The sequence below is a fragment of the Bos indicus x Bos taurus genome, chromosome 21 (assembly GCF_003369695.1).
Source record: "Bos indicus x Bos taurus breed Angus x Brahman F1 hybrid chromosome 21, Bos_hybrid_MaternalHap_v2.0, whole genome shotgun sequence".
Classification (NCBI taxonomy): domain Eukaryota; kingdom Metazoa; phylum Chordata; class Mammalia; order Artiodactyla; family Bovidae; genus Bos; species Bos indicus x Bos taurus.
Window position 1 is genome coordinate 27,872,134 of NC_040096.1, and position 20,483 is coordinate 27,892,616.

At 42.2% G+C, this 20,483-nt stretch overlaps 1 protein-coding gene across 8 annotated transcripts in view; it reads left to right on the forward strand.

Moving 5' to 3' along the window:
* LOC113879511 overlaps positions 1-17,589 on the forward strand; it is an 89,761-nt gene extending 72,172 nt beyond the window's left edge. For 2 of the 8 annotated variants that reach the window (XR_003507359.1, XR_003507360.1), the window contains 3 exons: positions 15,330-15,400; positions 16,811-16,928; positions 17,548-17,589. Coding sequence is in view for 3 of the 8 variants with exons in the window: in XM_027521059.1 (XP_027376860.1) it covers positions 15,330-15,400; positions 16,153-16,216; positions 16,596-16,674; positions 16,811-17,023 (427 nt within the window). In the remaining 5 variants the exon portion in view is untranslated. Of the gene's footprint in view, positions 1-15,329; positions 15,401-16,106; positions 16,217-16,595; positions 16,675-16,810; positions 17,466-17,547 lie in introns of those variants that run through there. The other 6 variants (XR_003507358.1, XR_003507354.1, XR_003507355.1 and 3 more) reach the window with 6 other exon arrangements.
* The last annotated feature ends 2,894 nt before the right edge of the window (positions 17,590-20,483 follow it).

Consider the following 20,483-nt stretch of genomic DNA (forward strand, 5'->3'; position numbering starts at 1 on the left):
GGAGCTTCAGCTTCAATACCAGTCCTTCCAGTGAAATTTCAGGGTTGATTTCCTTTAGGATTGAGTGGTTTTATCTCCTTGCTGTCTGGGGACTTTCAAGAGTCTTTTTCAGCACCACAGTTTGAAGGCATCAGTTCTTTGGCACTCAGCCTTCTTCATGGTCCAACTCTCACATCCATACATGACTACTGGAAAAACAATAGCTATGACTAGATGGACCTTTGTTGACAAAGTAATGTCTTTGCTTTTTAATACGCTATGTAGGTTCGTCACTTATTTTCTTCCAAGGAGCAAGAAATTTATGGCTGCAGTCACTGTCTGAAGTGATTTTGGAGCCCAAAGAAATAAAGTCTGTCACTGTTTCCATTGTTTCCTCATCTATTTGCCGTGAGGTGACGGGACCGGATGCCATGATCTTAGTTTTTTCAGTGTTGAGTTTTAAGCCAGCTTTTGCATTCTCCTCTTTCCCCTTCATCAAGAGGCTCTTTAGTTCCTCTTCACTTTCTGCCATAAGGGTGGTGTCATCAGCATATCTGAGGTTGTTGATTTTCTCCTGGCCTTTATTTTTTTTAATTGAAGGATAATTGCTTTACAGAATTTTGTGGTTTTCTGTCAAATATCAACAAGAATCAGCCATAGGTACACCCCTGTCCCCTCTCTCCTCAACCTCCCTCTCTATCCCACCCCTTTAGATTGTCACAGAGCCCCTGTTTGAGTTCCCTGAGTCATACAGCAATTCCCATTGGCTATCTATTTTACGTATGGTATTGTAAGTTTCCATGTTACTCTCTCCATACGTCTCACCCTCTCCCTCCTCCCCTCCCCCCATATCCATAGGTCTGTTCTCTGTGTCTGTTTCTCCATTGCTGCCCTGAAAATAAATTCATCAGTGCCATCTTTCTAGATTCCATATATATGCATCAGTATACGATATTTATATTTCTCTTTCTGACTGACTTTACATAATAGGCTCTACGTTCATCCACCTCATTAGAACTGACTCAAATTCATTCCTTTTTATGGCCGAGTAGTATTCCATTATATATATATACACCATAGCTTCTTTATCCATTCATTTGTCAATGGACATGTAGGTTACTTCCATGTTCTAACTATTGTAAATAGTGCAGTGAACATTGGGGTACATGTGTCTTTTTCAGTTTTGGTTTCCTCAGGGTATATTTCTAGGAGTGGGATTGCTAAGTCATATGGTGGTTATATTCCTAGCTTTTTAAAGAATCTCCATACTGTCTTCCATAGTGGCTATATCAATTTACATTCCCACCAGTAGCGCAAGAGTGTTCCCTTTCCTGCACACCCTCTCCAGCATTTATTGTTTGTAGACTTTTTGATGATGGCCTTTCTGACTTGTATAAGGTGATATCTTATTGAAGTTTTGATTTGCATTTCTCAAATAATGAGTGATGTTGAGCATTGTTTCATGTGTTTATTAGCCATCTGTATGTCTTCTTCAGAGAAATGTCTTTTTAGGTCTTTTCCCCACTTTTTGATTGGGTTGTTTGTTTTTCTGGTATTGAATTGTATGAGCTGCTTGTATAATTTTGGAATTTAATTCTTTGTCAGTTGTTTCATTTGCTATTATTTTCTCCCATTCTGAGAGTTGTCTTTTCCTTTGTTTATGGTTTCCTTTGCTGTACAAAAGCTTTTAAGTTTAATTAGGTCCCACTTGTTTATTCTTATTTTTATTTCCATTACTCCAGGAGGTGGGTCATAGAAGATCTTGCTTTGATTTATGTCATTCAGTGTTCTGCCTGTGTTTTCCTCTAAGAGTTTTATAGTTTCTGGTCTTATATTTAGGTCTTTAATCCATTTTGAGTTTATCTTTGTGTATGATGTTAGGAAGTGTTCTAATTTCATTCTTTTGCACGTAGCTGTCCAGTTCTCCCAGCACCACTATTGAAGAGGCTGTCTTTGCCCCATTGTGTATTCTTGCCTCCTTTGTCAAAAATAAGGTACCCCATGTGAGTGGGTTTATCTCTGGGCTCTCTATCTTGTTCCATTGGTCTATATTTCTGTTTTTGTCCCAGCAATCTTGATTTCAGCTTGTGCTTTATCCAGCCTGGCATTTCACATGATGTACTGTGCATATAAGTTAAAGAAACAGGGTGACTATATACAGCTGACATAATCCTTTCCCAATTTGGAACCAGTCAGTCTGTTGTTCCATGTCCGGCTCTAACTGTTGGAGGCAGGTAAGGTGGTCTGGTATTCCCATCACTTTAAGAATTTTCCACAGTTTGTTGTGATCTACACAGTCAAAGGCTTTACCATAGTCAATAAAGCAGAATTAGATGGTTTTCTGGGATTCTCTTGCCTATCCTGTGATCCATCGGATGTTGACAATTTGATCTCTGGTTCCTCTGCCTTTTCTAAATCCAGCATGTACATCAGGAAGTTCTTGGTTCACGTATCATTGAAGCCTAGCTTGAGGATTTTGAGCATTACCTTGCTAGCATGTGAAATGAGTGCAACTGTGTGGTAGTTTGAACACTCTTTGGCATTGCCGTTCTTTGCACTGGAATGAAAACTGACCTTTTCCAGTCCTGTGGCCACTGCTGAGTTTTCCAAATTTGCTGGCATATTGAGTGAAGCACTTTCACATTATTTTTTAGGATTTGAAATAGCTTATCTGGAATTCCGTCACCTCCACTAGCTTTGTTCGTATTGATGCTTCCTAAGGCACACTTGACTTTGCACTCCACGATGTCTGGCTCTAGGTGAGTGATCACACCATCGTGGCTATCTGGGTCATAAAGACCATCTTTGTATAGTTCTTCTGTGTATTCTTGCCACTTCTTCTTAATATCTTCTGCCTCTGTTAGGTCCATACCATTCCTGTCCTTTATTGTGCCCATCTTTGCATGAAATGTTCCCTTGGTATCTCTGACTTTCTTGCAGAGGTCTCATCTTTCCTATTGTTTTCCTCTATGTCTTAAACATTGTTTACTTAAGGCTTAGTCCTTGTGGATTATTTATTACAGTGACAAATTTCTATGTATATGTTAGAGATAAGTATTTCTGTGTACTTGTGCTGAAAGAAAGGAAGGGAAGCAAGAGATAATCCTTGTGGATTACCTAATACAGATACAGATTTCTGTGAGTATGTTAGAAGTACAGATTTCAGAGCATATCTGGAAGGGAGGAAGGAGATAATGATCTTGGATTATCTATTACAGATAGAGATTTCTCTGTACATGTTAGAGATACAAATTTCTGTGTATATTTGAAGGAAGGAAGGAAAGAAAGATAATCCTTATGAATTATCTATTACAGATCCAGATTTCTGTGTCTATGATAGCTCTGATTCATAATTCATCCTTGCTCTTTCACTTTTTCTTGGAGACTTCTGTTTGTGTTTGAATTCTCAGAGTCACTTTTTGTGTTGTAAATTTGTTCCTTTGTATCTTTTTTTTTTTTTTGTCTACAAGGGAGAGCATATGCTATTTTCTTTCTCTGCCTGGCTGACTTCACTTAGTCTGTAATACTTCAAGGTCCATCCTTGTGACTTTTAGTGGCTTAGTTTCATAATTTCAATAGCCTTTTTTCATGGCTGAATGAGAGTCCATTGTATATATGTACCACATCTTCTTCAACCTTTAATGTGTCAAAAGACATTTTGCTGGTTCTGTGTCTTAGCTCTTGTAACTAGTGCTGCAGTGAACGCTGGGTGCACGTGTTTTTTTTTAATGATGGTTTTCTTGGATGTAGGCCTAGATGGGGGTATGTCAGATTCTAGGCTTAGTTTTTTTGAAGATCTTTTTCTAGCATGTGGAGGCTGTACTTTCCAGGGCTTTGGCAATCTCCATTCCCACTGACTATATCAGTAAGTTCCATCACTATCTGGCTCCCACATTTAATGTTTGCAGACTTGTGACGACAGCCATTCTGATAGGTTGGATTTGATTTCTTGTTGTCATTTTGATTCACATTTCTCCTATAATAATTAGGGATGCTGAGTATCTTGTCCTGTGGTCGTCTGGGTTGTTTTTTTCTTTCCTAAGAGGGTGTGAGGCAAATTCATTTTTGAAATTGGCTTCTTGAAAGTTGACTGTGCTTGGAATTTATTTCTGCAGTACCTGCCGCAGGACCTTTCCTGAGGGCAGCTGTCATTTACAGCCCCACAGGCCTTTTGAATTGGAGGTGCCAGTAAGCACTGGTGAGCAAGTTGTAGTTCCAGGAAATGTCCACAAGGTGGCAGCACTTCTCCGTGCCCAACTCTGGTTCCACCTGCAACCAGAGCCTAGGGAAAGATGGTTTCCTGGGCTGTGGATTAGAGTGAAATGTGAACAAACACCCAAGGACTTGTGTCTCACTACTTATTACCCCTAAAACTCCACCCCTGCCCTCCAGACTCCTACCCTGGGTCCCTGCTCCCTGTTGAGCTATCTAGGAGGCTGCACTCTCAAGGAGGAGGCTTGAACTGGGAATACCAGTACCACAATACCTGAAGGCTAGGTTACTTTTCCAAGGTTCGAGGCTAGAGGTACTCGCCATCCTTTGGGTGCATTTGGGACTCTGGTCCCAGCCAGAGCAAACTAGACAGTACAGGTTTAAGAGGGGACTCAATGAAAGACACCCTGCCTAGCTCTCTCAACCCAACTCCAGGCCAGTCATTGAACCCAAGCCTGCTCAGGCTCCAGGAATGGGACCGCACCCTAAGTCAGGGACGTCAGGGGGAGTATATCAGTCATTGAATTTTTTTTCTTTTTCTTTAATCTCATGCCAGTGCTATGTTGGAGTATAGTTGATATGCAGTTTGTTGCTTATCTCAGTATATTGCTGCCTGATTTAATATGACATATACATATAGCATCTCTCTTTTTTTTTTGATTCTTTTACCACAGAGTAATTGGCAAAGGTCTAGTAGAGTTTGCTGGGCTGAACATCAGGTCTTTGTGAAGTATCTATTAGAGATACAGATTTCTGTGTATATGTTAAAGATACAGATTTTGGTATATATGTTAGACATACAGATTTTTGTTAATATGTGTAGGAAGGAAGCAAGGAAGAAGATAATCCTTGCAGATTATCTATTACAGATGTAGATTTCTGTGTGTATGTTCAGTTGCTCAGTCGTCTCCGACTCTTTGCAACCCCATGAATCGCAGCATGCCAGGCCTCCCTGTCCATCACCAACTCCTGGAGTTTACCCAAACTCATGTCCATCGAGTTAGTGATGCCATCCAGCGATTTCCTCTCTGTCGTCCCCTTCTCCTCCTGCCCCCAATCCCTCCCAGCATCAGGGTCTTTTCCAATGAGTCAGCTCTTCACATGAGGTGGCCAAAGTATTGGAGTTGTGTATATGTTAGTGATATACATTTCTGTGTATTTTTCAGAGATTCCGATATTTCTGTATTTGTGGGAGGAAAGTTAAAAAAAAGGTGAAAGTATTAGTCACTCAGTCATGTTTGACTCTCTGCCTGTCCATGGAATTCTCCAGGCAAGAATACTGGAGTGGGTAGACATTTCCTTCTCTGGGTATCTTCCTGACCCAGGGATTGAACCCAGGTCCCGTGCATTGCAGGCATATTCTTCACTGTTTGAGCCACTGGGAAACCCATTTGTGGGAGGAAGGGGCAAAGAAAGAAGAAAGGAGGGAATCCTTTTGGATTATCTATTTTAGATACTGATTTCTGTGTATATGTTAGTCCCGTCCTCCTAATTCATCCTTGGTCTTTGAACTTTTTTAGAATCCTCTGTGTTTGAATTCTGAGAGTCTCTTTTTGTGTTCCTCTATTTTTTCTTTTAATTTTGCCTGGAATTCACAGCATATGCTATTTTCTTACTCTGTCTGCCTGACTTTATTTAGTGTATGATCCTCCAAGGTCCATCCTTGTGGTGACCAATGGAATAATTTCATAATTTCAGTGGTGGTTTTTCAAGGCTGAGTAATGATCCATTGTATATGTGTACCACACCTTCTTTAAGCTTTAATGTGTCAGTAGACATTTTCCTGGGTCTGTGTTTTGGCTACCATAAGTAGTGCTGCAGTGAACATTGGGGTGTATGTGTGTTTTGGAATGATGGTTTTTCTTGGGATACAGGCCCACATGTGGGAATGTCAGATCCTAGGCTTAGCTGTCTAGAAAGGTTTTTCTCTGTCATGGGGAGGCTGTCCTTTCTAGCAGATATTGTTGATGTCCATTCCCATGTACTGTGTAGGGGGGTTCTCTCTCCTCCTGACTCACTCCAGCATTACTTTTTGTGATGTAAGAATTGACATTCTGAGTGGTGGGATTTGATTTGTCATTGTTATTTTGATCTGCATCCTCCTGTTATGATTAGGAATCTTGAGCATCTTATCCTGTTGCATGGTGGGAGTTTTTTGTTTCCCTTTCTTCTTTTCTTTAAAGATGTCAGGAAAATTTACCTTTTGCAGTTGACTTCTTGAAAACTGTTTATGTTTGGAATTTACTTCTGCTGTACCAGCCCCAGATCCTTTCCTGAGGGCAGCTTTCATTAACAGCTCCAGAGACCTTGTGAACTGGAGGTATGAGTAAGCACTGCTGGTTAACTTGTAGCTTCATGCTCAACTTTGGTTTCTTGAGAAACCAGGGCCTTAGTGAATGCCTGCTTCCTGGGCTGTGAATTAGAGTGGAATGTGCCTGAGTAAACACCCAAGGGCTTGTGTCCCACTTCTTCTTCCCCCTAAAACTTCACTCTTCACATCTCAACTCATCCCTGCCTTGCCCACAGAACCCTGCTGAGGTGCCTAGGAGGCTGCACTCTCAGGAAAGAGGATTGATTTGGGGACTATGTTACTTTTCAAAGCTCAAGGCCAGGGGGTCGGGCAACCATCCGTTGGTTGAGCTAGGATGTCTGGTCACAGCCAGAGCAAACCAGACAGTATGGGTTAAAGCGGGGGCTCAATTAAGGATACCTGCCCAGCTGTTCAGTCCCACTCCAGGCCAGTCATAGCAGCCAAGGCTGCTCAGACTTGGGATAGCAGCCCAAGTCAGGGAGGTGGGAGGAAATTAACTAGGCTTTGATTTTCTTTAATGGCAATGCTATACAGGAATATGGCTGATCTGCCATTTGGTGCTTGTCGTCAGTATTACAGTATACAGGCACCTGGTTCAAAATGACATATATTAACATTCTCTAGGAAGATCCATGGAGAAGGCAATGGCACCCCATTCCAGTACTCTTGCCTGGAAAATCCCACGGGTGGAGGAGCCTGGTAGGCTGCAGTCCATGGGATCGCTAAGAGTCGGGCACGACTGAGCGACTTCACTTTCACTTTTCACTTTCATGCATTGGAGAAGGAAATGGCAACCCACTCCAGTGTTCTTACCTGGAGAATCCCAGGGACAGGGGAGCCTGGTGGGCTGCCGTCTATGGGGTCGCACAGAGTCGGACACGACTGAAGCGACTTAGCAGCAGCAGCAGCAGGAAGATCCGCTGGAGAAGGCAATGGCAACTCAGTCCAGTATTCTTGCTTGGAGAATCCCATGGACAGAGGAGCCTGGTGGGCTACAGTCCATGGGGTTGCAAAGAGTCAGACATGACTGAAGTGACTAAGCACATATTAACATACTGTTCTTTTTGGGGGTTGTTTTGCCCTAGAGGTTATTGCAGAATTTCAAATAAAGTTCCCTGTGCTGAACCATAAAGAATGCCATAAAAAAGGCTGAATGCCAAAGAGTTGATGCTTTTGAACTGTGGTGCTGGAGAAGACTCTTGAGTGTCCCTTGGGCTGCAAGAAGATCAAACCAGTCCATCCTAAAGGAAATCAGTCCTGAATATTCATTGGAAGGACTGATGCTGAAGCTGAAACTCCAATACATTGGCCACCTGATGCGAAGAACTGACTCATTTGAAAAGACCCTGATGCTGGGAAAGATTGAAGGCAGGAGGAGAAGGGGAAGACAGAGAATGAGATGGTTGGATGGCATCACTGACTCAGTGGACATGAGTTTGAACAAGCTCCGGGAGTTGGTGATGGACAGGGAGGTCTGGGGTGCTGCAGTCATGGGGTCGCAGAGTCGGACATGACTGAGCAACTGAATTGAACTCCCTGTGCTGAACATTGGGTGTCTGTGCACTATCTGTTAGATACACAGATTTCTGTGTAAATGTGGAGGAATGAAGAAAGGAGATAATCCTTGTGGACTATATATTACAGATACAGCTTTTTGGGTATATGTTAGTATTAAGTGTTAGTTGCTCAGTTATGTCTGATTCTTTGCAAACCCATGGATGGTAGCCCACCAGGTTTTTCTGCCCATGGAATTCTCCTAACAGGAATACTGGAGTGAGTTGCCATTCTCTTCTTGAGCTCCTAATTCATCCCCAGGTTTTCTTTTTTTTTCCCCCCTTTGAAATTCTTTGTGTTTCAATTCTCAGACTCTCTTTTTGTGTTGTAAATTACTTCCCCTTATTTCTTTTCAAAATTTTGCCTAGTTTCTTCCTCTGTTGCTGACTTCACTTAGTGTCAGTCAGTCAGTTCAGTTCAGTCGCTCAGTCGTGTCCAACTCTTTGCGACCCCATGAACCGCAGCACGCCAGGCCTCCCTGTCCATCACCAACTCCCGGAGTTTACCCAAACTCATGTCCATTGAGTCGGTGATGCCATCCAGCCATTTCATCCTCTGTCGTTCCCTTCTCCTCCTGCCCCCAGTCCCTCCCAGCATCAGAGTCTTTTCCAATGAGTCAACTCTTTGCATGAGGTGGCCAAAGTATTGGAGTTTCAGTTTCAGCATCATTCCTTCTGATGAACACCCAGGACTGATTTCCTTTAGGATGGACTGGTTGGATCTCTCCTCCAAAGTCCATCCTTGTGGGGACTATTGGCAGAATTTCATAATTTAAGTGGCGGTTTTTCATGTCTGAGTAAAGCCCATTGTATATGTGTATATATATGTACCACATTTCTTTAAGATTTAACCTGTTGAGGGACATTTTCTTGGATCTGTGTCTTGGTTATTGTAAATAGCACTGCAGTGAACGTTGGGGTGCATGGGTCATTTTGAATGACTGTTTTTTGTAATATAGGCCCAGGTGTGGGTATTGAAATTCTGGGCTTAGCTCTATTGAAATTTTCTTTCTGGCCTGTGGAGGCTGTCATTTCTAGGGGCTGTTGTCACTGTCCATTCCCATGGAATATGAAGGAGGGTTCGATCATCTCCATGGTCTCTCTCATATTTATTGTTTGCCGATAGTCAGGATGGCCATTCTGTCAGATGGGAATTGAGTTCTTGTGTTGATTGGCATTCCTCCTGTAATAAGTAGGGATGCGGAGTATCATGTCCTTGGGCTGATTGGGTCCTTTTTTCTCCCTAAAGGGTGTGAGGAAATTTACCTGTTACAATTGGCTTCTTGAAAGTCGGTGGTGTTAGGAATTAATTTCTGCAATACCCACTGCATGACGTTTCCTGGGGGCAGCTGTAAGCACTGGTGGACAAGTGTAGTTCCAAGAAATGTCCACAAGGTGGCAGCACTTCTTCATGCCTAACTCTGGTTCCCCCTACACCCAGAGTCTTAGGGAATGGCGACTTCCTGGCTGTGAATTAGAGTGGAAGGTGCCTGAGAAAACACCCAAACGCTTGAGTCTCACTACTTCTTCCTCCTGAAGCTTTACCCCTCCCCTCCAGACTCATGCCTACCTGGAGCACCACTCCCTGCTGAGGTGCCCAGGAGGCTGCACCCTCAGGAAGGAGGCTTCAGTTGGGAACCCCAGCACCAGGGCCCTGGATACTTGGTAACTTTACCCTGGCCCTGGAGGCCAGAGGATCAACCCACCATCGTTGGGGTGCACTAGGGAGTCTGTTCCAGCCAGGGCAAACCAGACAGTACAGGTTTAAGAGGAGTCTCTATGAAGGGCACCCTACTGGGCTGTCTTGACCCCACCCCAGTGCAGTCCTGGAACTCTAGTCTACTCAGAGTCCAGGGATGGGATAGCAGTGCAAGTCAGCAAGGTCAGAGGGGATATAATAGGCATTACTTTTCTTTCTTTTCTTTAATCTCATACCAATGCTATGTTGTAGTCAATTTGCAGTTTTGTGATTCTCAGTGTACAGTCAGCTGATTCAGTTAAGACATATATATATATATATATATACACACACACACACACACAGCATATCTGTTCTTTTTATCAATTCTTTTGACATAGAAGCTATTGAACAAGGTTGAGTAGAATTCCTTGTGCTGAAAATCAGGTCCTTGTGGAATATCTATTAGAGATACAGATTTTTGTATATGTGAAAGGAGATAATCCTTCTGGATTACCTATAACAGATATACATTTCTGTGTATAAGGTAGTAGCAACCTCCTAGTATGTATCTGGCACTTTCCTTCTTTTTCCTTGGAATTGTTTGTGTTTGATCTTAGAGTCTCTTTTTAGGTTGTAAATTACTTCCTCTGTATCTCTTTTTTTTTTTTTTCAATTTTGTCCTCAAAGGACATCATCTGCTATTTTCTTCTTCTGTTGCTGACTTTACTTAGTGTATTTTCCTCTAAGGTCCATCCTTGTGGGAACCATTGGCATCATTTCATAATTTCAGTGGCGATAATTGAAATCTGAGTAATAGCTCCTTGTATATATGTACCACATTTCTTTAAGACTTTATCTGCCAGTGGACCTTTATTTGGGTCTGTCTTGGCAATTGGAAGTACAACTCCAGCGAAGTTTGGGGTGGTTGTGTCATTTTGAATGATGGTGTTTTGTAATGTAGGCCAGGTGTGGGTATTAGAATCCTAGCTTTATCTCTCTCGACTGTTTTGTTCTGCCCTATGCAGGCTATCCCTTCAAGGGGTTGTTGCCAATGTATGTTCACAGGGAACTTGAAGGGGGATTCCATTATCTCCCGGCTCTCTCCTCCATGTACTGTTTGCAGACTGTTAGGATGGCCATTCTGTCAAATGAGATTTGATTTCTTGTTATCGTTTTGATGGGCATCATTCCTGTAATAATTCAGGATGCTGAGCATTTTTTCCTGTGGTTGTTTGGGTTCTTTTTTTCTCTTTTCTTATTTCCTTAAAGGGTATGAGGAAAATTGACCTTTGACATTGGTTTCATGAAAGTCAGTTGTGTTTGAAATTTATCTCTAATACCTGCCACAGGACTTTCCTGAGGGCTGCTGCTGCTGCTAAGTCCCTTCAGTCGTGTCCAACTCTGTGCGACCCCATAGACAGCAGCTCACTAGGCTCCCCCATCCCTGGGATTCTCCAGGCAAGAACACTAAAGTAGGTTGCCATTTCCTTCTCCAATGCATGAAAGTGAAAAGTGAAAGTGAAGTCGCTCAGTTGTGTCCGACTCTTCATGACCCCACGGACTGCAGCCTACCAGGCTCCTCCGCCCATGGGATTTTCCAGGCAAGAGTACTGGAGTGGGGTGCCATCACCTTCTCTGATCTTAAGGGCGATCAGCCCTAAATATTCACTGGAAGAACTGATGCTGAAGCTGAAGCTCCAGGATTTTGGTCATCTGATGCAAACAAATGACTCATTGGAAAAGCCCCTGATGCTGGGAAAGACTGAGGGTAAAAGGAGAAGAGGGCATCAGAGGATGAGATGGCTGGATGGCATCACCAATGCAATGAACTTGCGCAAACTCTGGCAGATGGTGAGGGACAGGGAGGCCTGGTGTGCTGCAGTCCATGGGGTCGCAAAGAGTCAGACACGACTGGGCAACTGAACAACAACAACACTGCATATAAGTTAAATAAGCAGGGTAATAATATACAGCGTTGACGTACTCCTTTCCCAGTTGGAACCGGTCCATTGTTCCATGTCTGGTTCTAACTGTTGCTTCTTGACTTGCATCCAGGTTTCTCAGGAGGCAGGTAAGGTGGTCTAGTATTCCCATCTCTTTAAGGATTTTCCACAGTTTGTTGGGAACCATGCAATGACAGACTTTAATTGTTTGAAAAATTTTAATTTATGAAGGTTTTTAATTTTATGATATAAAAATACATACCTCTATTTTCATATATGAGATATGTTCCTATATTGTCATATAAGAGATATATACCTATATTTTCATATAAGACATACATATCTGTATTGCTATATATGAAATATATGTGTCTTTTCATATATGAAAGATATATAGATATTACTCAGCAAATAGCAAAATAAAAGCGGGAGATTTTTTTAAAATAGGAGATTCCATTAGGAAACTAATTTTGATGAGAATTTTTAAAAATCAAAATTTTTGCTTTACAAAGAATTTGTCAGTCAAGTGTAGCCAATGAATCTAATTAGAGGATAAATATGTTTTTTTAAAACTTAAGTTCCTCTATCAGTGTCTCTGAAAACACATTTTATTTTCATTATTTTTGATACCTACATATTGATTTCAGTTTGCAATGCCCTATAAATGGAAATCACTTAGCAATCTGCTAGTTTCAAAGTAAAAGTTTTGTATGTATTAAGATGTAAGACAGTATACTTGAATTAGAGGGGTTATCTTCAGTCTCTAACAGCATTACTCAAAAGACACAGTGATTTTCATTATAATCACCAGACTGGTATTTGCAAATCTACTAAATCAGAAGCTCTGAAACTGCAATCTGACAATTTGGGTTCATAAATCCTCAAACTGATTCTGAAGCACCCCGAAGTTTAAAAACTACTGCTGTAGAAGTCCCAGTGAAACACATTTTACCAAGCCCAAGTTGTAAGAATTATTATCATTATAAGTTATAGTAAAATTCCACACTCCAAATATATATACTCATATTTTCATATATGAAATATATACCTAGTTTTCATATATGAAATATATACCTAGGTTTTCATATATGAGATACATACTGAATACTACTCAGCTATAAAAAAGATTAAAATAACGGGTTTTCAGCAATATAACCCTAGGCATTATCATAGTAAGTGATGTAAGTCAGAAAGACAAAAAGAAATACCATGTGTTATCACTTCTATGTGAAACCTAAAACATGACACCAGTGAGCTTATCCATGAAACAGAAACAGACTCACAGATACAGAGAACTAGAGGTGCCAGGGGGGAGAGGGAGGTGGGAGGGGCAAGACCGGTGTCGGGACAGAGACAGAAACTGCTAGGTATACAGGCAATAAGCTACAGGGATATATTCTACAGCACAAGGAAATATAGACTCTATTTGTAGTAACTTTAAATGGAGTATAATCCATAAAAATAGTGATTCACTCTGTTGTACACCCCAAACTAATATAGTGTTGTAAATAAACTGTGCTGAAGTCGCTTCAGTCGTGTCCGACTCTGTGCGACCCCATAGACGGCAGCCCACCAGGCTCCCCCGTCCCTGGGATTCTCCAGGCAAGAACGCTGGAGTGGGTTGCCATTTCCTTCTCCAGTGCATGAAAGTGAAAAGTGAAAGTGAAGTCGCTCAGTTGTGTCCGACTCTTAGCGACCCCATGGACTATAGCCTACCAGACTCCTCCATCCATGGGATTTTCCAGGCAAGAGTACTGGAGTGGGGTGCCATTGCCTTCTCCGAAATAAACTGTACTTCAATTAAAAAAAAAAAAGTTGATGGTTCTCTACAAAAACAAACTAATCAAAATAAATAAATAAATAAATAAAAATGGGAAATTTTTAAAAATAGAAGATTCCATCAAGAAACTAATTTTGGTGAAAAACTCCCTTAGGCTCATGGTGTAATCCCCGTGTCCTGGTGTAACTTTAAGACATATATCTTGCTATCAGAGGGCTGTTAATCTTACAGAATCCTAACAACATCATTAACAACTCATCTAGTCATACAGAAAGAGGTGAAACTGTGTCAGCAGGGCAAACTGTTACACCTCAAATGGAATGGTCAATCTGAGGCCTGAGATGTAGGAAATGTCAGCTGACATGGTGGTCTCACCATGAGCCACCTGGTCAGTGACTGAATTTGCTCAAGGAACAGCTTTTATTGGGAAGTGGACCTTGGTCCCAACACAATGGGACCTTTATAGGGAGCAATGCACGTCTCTAAAACTGCTCAAAGATGCACATGTGTGTGTGTTAGTTGCTCAGTCGTGTCTGACTCTTTGTGACCACATGGACTGTAGCATGCCAGGTTTCCCTGTCCATCATCAACTCCCAGAGCTTGCTCAAACTCATGTCCATTGAGTCGGTGATGCCATCCAACCATCTCATACTCTGTTGACCCCTTCTCCTCCTGCCCTCAATCTTTCCCATCATCAGGGTCTTTTTTAAAGTCAGTTCTTTGTATCAGGTGGTCAAAGTTTTGGAGCTTCAGCTTCAGCATCAGTCCTTCCAATGAATATTCAGGACTGATTTCCTTTAGGATGGACTGGTTGGATCTCCTTGCAGTCCAAGGGACTCTCAAGAGTCTTCTCCAACACCACAGTTCAAAAGCATCAATTCTTCAGTGCTCAGCTTTATAGTCTCACATCCATACATGACTACTGGAAAAACCATAGCTTTGACTAGATAGACCTTTGTCAGCAGGGTAATGTCTCTGCTGTTTAGTATGCTGTCTAGGTTGGTCATAGCTTTTCTTCATAGCAAGCATCTTTTCATTTCATGACTGCAGTTACCATATGATCCAACAATCCCACTCCTAGCCATACATCCAGACAAAGCTATAATTTGAAAAGATACATGCAGTATTCTAAAAGAATTTGTGAATACCTTGCTGCGTATCTGACAAAAAACCTTTATTCTCACATCTGAGATATCAGATTTGTTTTCACATATTGCCTGCTATATGTAGACCCTTGGTTCATACTCTATATTTTTCACATACTGTCATAATTAAGTCCAATTTGAGTTTTAGCTTTATTTTTATGATAGGCTTTCCCTCCAGCAGCATAGGAGCATTCCCTTTTCTCCAGGCCCTGTTACCCTCATATGACATTTCAAACCTCCAAAATGTTACCTGTTGATACGAATATCAATTTCATTCTAGCTCAGTTTGAACAGAGAAGCAAAAAATCAGGGGGCCTATGTTTTCTGTTTTCTTTATGGAGAAAAATGAAACTGTTAGAAGAAAAAGTTCCTGCAGCTCATGTGCTCTTTGAGTCACTAATTTTTGGCAGGAATTTTATTTTTAAGTGTGATTCTTCATTCATATAACAAATAACAGAATTAGATGAAAGTAGTTTGAAATGATGGCTTGCTTCTACCTAGAAAATATGAGCCAAAGGAAACAATAGAAACCGCAAAGATCAGGGTGCACAAAGATCAAGATTTTAAGAATATTTTAGGTTTGCAAATAATAGTTAATATGCTTGCAATTTCAACAATATATTTTTATACTGATAATGTATTTTTCCAGAGTATTTCCAGTGTGGTCACCTCCTGCTGGAAGCCTGTGATGCTGGAATCAGGCCACTTCCTGTTTGTCTTTACAGGACACTGGGCTGCACTCTGAGAAGTTCCTGGATCTCCCCTGGACCTGACCATCATGTGGCCAGAGAAATTGGTAACATTGTTGTTTTGCCTGTTGAAATGTTTAATGACATGGATTCTTTCAGTTTCCTGATGTGTGTGAAGTGTGGAGCCCAGTGATGATTTCTTCTTCAAGAAATCTACATTCTTGCTCCCCTAGGAGGGTGGGCCCCCTACCAACGGTGAGAGACCCTGCATGTGTGTGACCTGTGCCTCCTGGGAGACCAGCCCTAAACTAGTTTGAACCTGACCAAGTTCTGTCTATATGGTAGATTTAGACCTCTCCAAGTCTTGTCTACACTGATGTTTAGACGAGAGCGTGTGCTTTCTGCAGTGAGGACATTTAGGCCTGACCTTGTACTCTCTGCACTAGGTCGTAGAGACCTGGCCTGGCCTCTGTCCTGGAAAACTCTATGCCTGCATCTGAACGTCAATGCTCAGGGGTCTGGAGCTGAGATGGGCTTCTCTGGGTAACCGTGCTCTTCTCTGAGTGGGGTTCCATGGCCCTCCCAGGGGTCAGTGTTGTGGTAGGGTTTGTAGTCTTTCTCCCTGCAAGATTCACCTTCCCTGGGGCTCCTTGAGACTCCTCAGGTGGGCTGACTAGTAATTTATTCCAATGTTCCAGCACATTTAGGTTTAATAGGGAGGCAGGTTCACCTGGCGAATTGATTCCAGGGCACAGGGATCAGGCAAAAAGTCAATGGGCAGCAGGTGAGGGTGCTGCTGTGACCTCCTTCCAGTCGACTCTCGCCTCCAAAGAGAACAGAGCTTCCCCTCATCTTTCAGCCCAGCTCTCCTGTTTTCTCAGCACTTCAGCAGGACAAGAAAGACAGAGCCTGCCAGAACCAAGGTAGTGTGTTCACCTCTAGCATGAGCTTTCAAACCAGTAAAAAATCACGCAGAACCAAAGTGAAAATAGGAGGGGCCTGACTTCTCAGGGACAATTGTGGGGAGAGGAGATGGTCCCTACACTTCTTTCTAGGGTCCCAGAGGCCCCACAGACCAGGCTTGTTTACATTGGGGGCCCACTGACCACAGCCATGGTGTCCTGACTGCAGGGACAGACCCCAGGTGGGTGGTTTGGGATTGTGTGAGTCTCACCCCATCTCCATGGGTCAGGATCATGTGTGTGGGGAGACCATACGTACAAAGCTAAGAAAAAGGGGAGACTACATGAGAGTTTCACTTGTGTTTAGGAATTAATGCTTTATGGTATTCACTTTATACAGGCCTGTGCCTGTTTTATTCTTTACCACCGTGAGGTTCACCTTCCCTGGGGCTCCTGGAGACTCCTCCCGTGGCTACCTGGTAATTATTCCAATTCACCAGCACGAGCATGGCGGGAAGGGAGGCAGGTTCACCTGGTGAATTGATTGCAGGGCACACGGATCAGGTGAAAAGCCAATGGGCAGCAAGTGAAGTTGCTGCTGTGATCTCCTTCCAGTCGACCGTCCCTCCTCAGCAGAGACCAGACCTGCCCCTCGTCTCCCAGCCCTGCGCCTGGTGTGTGTTTTGTCAACACTTCAGTGGAACAAGAAAGGACCAAGCCTGCAAGAACCAAGGTAGTGTGTTCAACATTATCACGACGGCTCTAAAAACAGTTACTGTCACACAGAACGAAAGGGAGAAGAGGAGGACTTCTCTGGGAAAGTTGTGAGGAGAGAAGACTGACTATACACTTCTTTCTACCACCACAGAAGTTTACAGAAACTCACTCGTTTCACTTTAGGGGCCCAACCAGCAGTGACATGGGTCCTAACCAAAGGTCGTGCAACCCCAGGTATAGGGTCTGGGGATTGTGTGGGTCTCACCCCATCCACATGGGTCAGGATCCTGTACCTGGAAACACCATATATGTTCTTTACCTGCAGTGTGTTTTGTACCCTTGGAGATTCCCAACGTCTGAATTGAGGGTGTTGATCTGATTAACCTGTGGTCCTTTTTCTTCTCTTCACCTTGTCGCATTCACATGAGGTCAGGCACCTTTGAGTGGATTGCTGCTCTGTGTTTTGCTGAGTGAAAATCTTTGGTGTCAAATTAATATCATAGCATATCCCTTATCTAATCATAGGGGTCACCACCGCCTGGTGTCCCCTACACTGAGCTCAGATAATTTAATTTGTAATTTAACTGTTATTTTATATTGGAGCACAGTTGATTTCTGTTGTTTTGTTTGTTTAGGTGTATATGAACTTGATTCAGTTATACCTGCTGCTGCTGCTGCTGCCGCCGCCTCGCTTTAGTCATGTCCGACTCTGTGCGACCCCATAAACAGCAGCCCACCAGGCTTCCCGTCCCTGGGATTCTCCAGGCAAGAACACTGGAGTGGGTTGCCATTTCCTTCTCCAATGCATGAAAGTGAAAAGTGAAAGTTAAGTTGTTCAGACGTGTCCGACTCTAGCGACCCCATGGACTGCAGCCTACCAGGCTCCTCCATCCATGGGATTTTCCAGGCAAGAGTACTGGAGTGGGGTGCCATTGCCTTCTCCGCAGTTATACCTAGATGTTTATCTATTCTTTTTCTGCTTTTTTACTCATATAGGTTATTACATTTTTTCCAGTACAGTTTCCTGTTCTATTCAGAAAACTTAATATATTATCAACTTGATATATATTAGTGCATATATTTCCATCCCAAACTATTAATTTATCCCTCTCTTCTAACTTTCTTTTGATAATTGGAATTTGGTTTTCTCAGGCTGTGAGTCTGTCTGGTACATTAGTTCACTGGTATGAATGTATAGATTCCACCCGTACGTATCACATATTTGTCTCTGACTTACCTCACATAGAATATAATTTCTTGGTTCATCCATGCTGCTGCCAATGTCATCATTTCATTTTGTTTTACGACTGAGTAGTATTCCAGTGTATAGGTGTACCTCATAGCCTTCACCTTTCTGTCACTGGACATTTTGGTGGATTCTATATCTTGGCTTTTGTAAATAGTGTTGCCCTGAAAGTTGAGGTGCACGTGTCATTTTGAATGATGATTTTTTTCTGGACCTGAGTCCAGGAATGGGATTTCAGGATCATATGATACCTCTCTGTTTAGTGTTTCAAGGAACGTCCATGATGTTTTCCATAGTGGCTTCACCATTTACATTCCCACCAGGATTGTAGGAGGATTCCTTTTTCTGTACATTCTCTACAGTGTTTGTTCTTTGTAGATCTTTTCGATGATGGCCACTGTGACTAAGGCAATACCTTATTGAAGTTTTGATTGGCATTGATTTAATAATTATTGATGTGGAGTATCTTTCCATGTGCTTTTATTATTTTACACCTTGTGAGTACAGTTTACCTCTTGAAACTGGCTTCTAGAAACTTGACCCTGTTTGGAATTCTTTTGCGATGATTTACCTCAGGACATTCCTTGAGTGCAGGTGTCATTTAAAGTCCTGCTGGACTTTTGACTATTAAGAGCCCTTCAGCACGTGTTTTATGGCTTCCCTGTTGGATCAGCGGTAAGAAATCCACCTGCAATGCAAGAGACTTGAGGAGACACAGTTTTGATGCCTGGGTTGGGAAGATCCCCTGGAGAAGGAAAAGGCAACCCACTCCAGTCTTCTTGCCTGGGAAATCCCATGACAGATGAGCCTGGCAGGCTACAGTCCATGGGGTTCCAAAGAGCTGGACACGAGTGACTAAACAAAACAGCAGCTGTTTTAATGTGTATATATTGATCTGAACCCCCTAATTACTCCCTGCCCCCTGACATTTCTTTTTGGTAAACATCAAGCTTCTTTTCTAAGTCTGTGAATCTGTTTCTCTTCTGTAATGAAGTTCATTTGTATCCATTTTTAGATTCTGCCGGAAGTGATATCCTATGATGCTTGTCTCCCTGTTTCACTTTCTTCACTTACTGTAAATCACCTCTGGTTTCTTCCCTGTAACTAGAAATGTCATTGTTTCATCCTTTTTTATTTCTGAGTAATATTGCATTGTGTATATGTACCCCATCTTCTGTATCCATTCATCTGTCTTGGTACACTTAAGTTGCTTCTGTATCTTTGCTACTGTACCTAGGGCTGCTATGACCTTTGGGGTGCAGGTTTCTCTTTATATTTTGGTTTTCTCTGGATCTACACCTAGGTATGGTATTGCTGGATCACTTGGTACTTCTATTTTTAGTTTTCTATAAACCTCCATAATGTTCTCCATAGTGGGTGTACGATTTACATTCCCACCAACAGTGTAAGAGGGTTCCCTTCTCTCCACCGCCTCTGGAGAATTTACTGTTGTAGGTTTTTTGATATGGTCATTTAGATCAACCATATTGCCTTTCCAATGACAAAGAAAGGTAATGCCAAAGAATGCTCAAATTACTGCACAATTGCACTCATCTCACATGCTAGTAAAGTAATGCTCAAAATTCTCCAAGCCAGGCTTTAGCAGTACGTGAACCGTGAACTTCCAGATGTTCAAGCTGGTTTTAGAAAAGGCAGAGGAACCAGAGATCAAATTGCCAACATTCGCTGGATCATCGAAAAAGCAAGAGTTCCCAAAAAAACCATCCATTTCTGTTTTATTGACTATGCCAAAGCCTTTGACTGTGTGAATCACAATAAACTGTGGAAAATTCTGAAAGAGATGGGAATACCAGACCACCTGACCTGCCTCTTGAGAAATCTGTATGCAGGTCAGAAAGCAACAGTTAAACTGGACATGGAGCAATAGATTGGTTCCAAATAGGAAAAGGAGTACGTCAAGGCTGTATATTGTCACCCTGCTTATTTAACTTATATGCAGAGTACATCATGAGAAATGCTGGGGCTGGAAGAAGCACAAGCTGGAATCAAGTTTGCTAGGAGAAATATCAATAACCTCAGATATGTAGATGACACCACCCTTAGGGCAGAAAGTGAAGAAGAACTAAAGAGCCTCTTGATGAAAGTGAAAGAGGAGAGTGAAAAAGTTGGCTTAAAGCTCAACATTCAGAAAACTAAGATCATGGCATCTGGTCCCATCACTTCATGGCAAATAGATGGGAAAACAGTGTCAGACTTTATTTTGGGGGGCTCCAAAATCACTGCAGATGGTGATTGCAGCCATGAAATTAAAAGACGTGTACTCCTTGGAAAAAAAGTTATGACCAACCTAGACAACATATTATA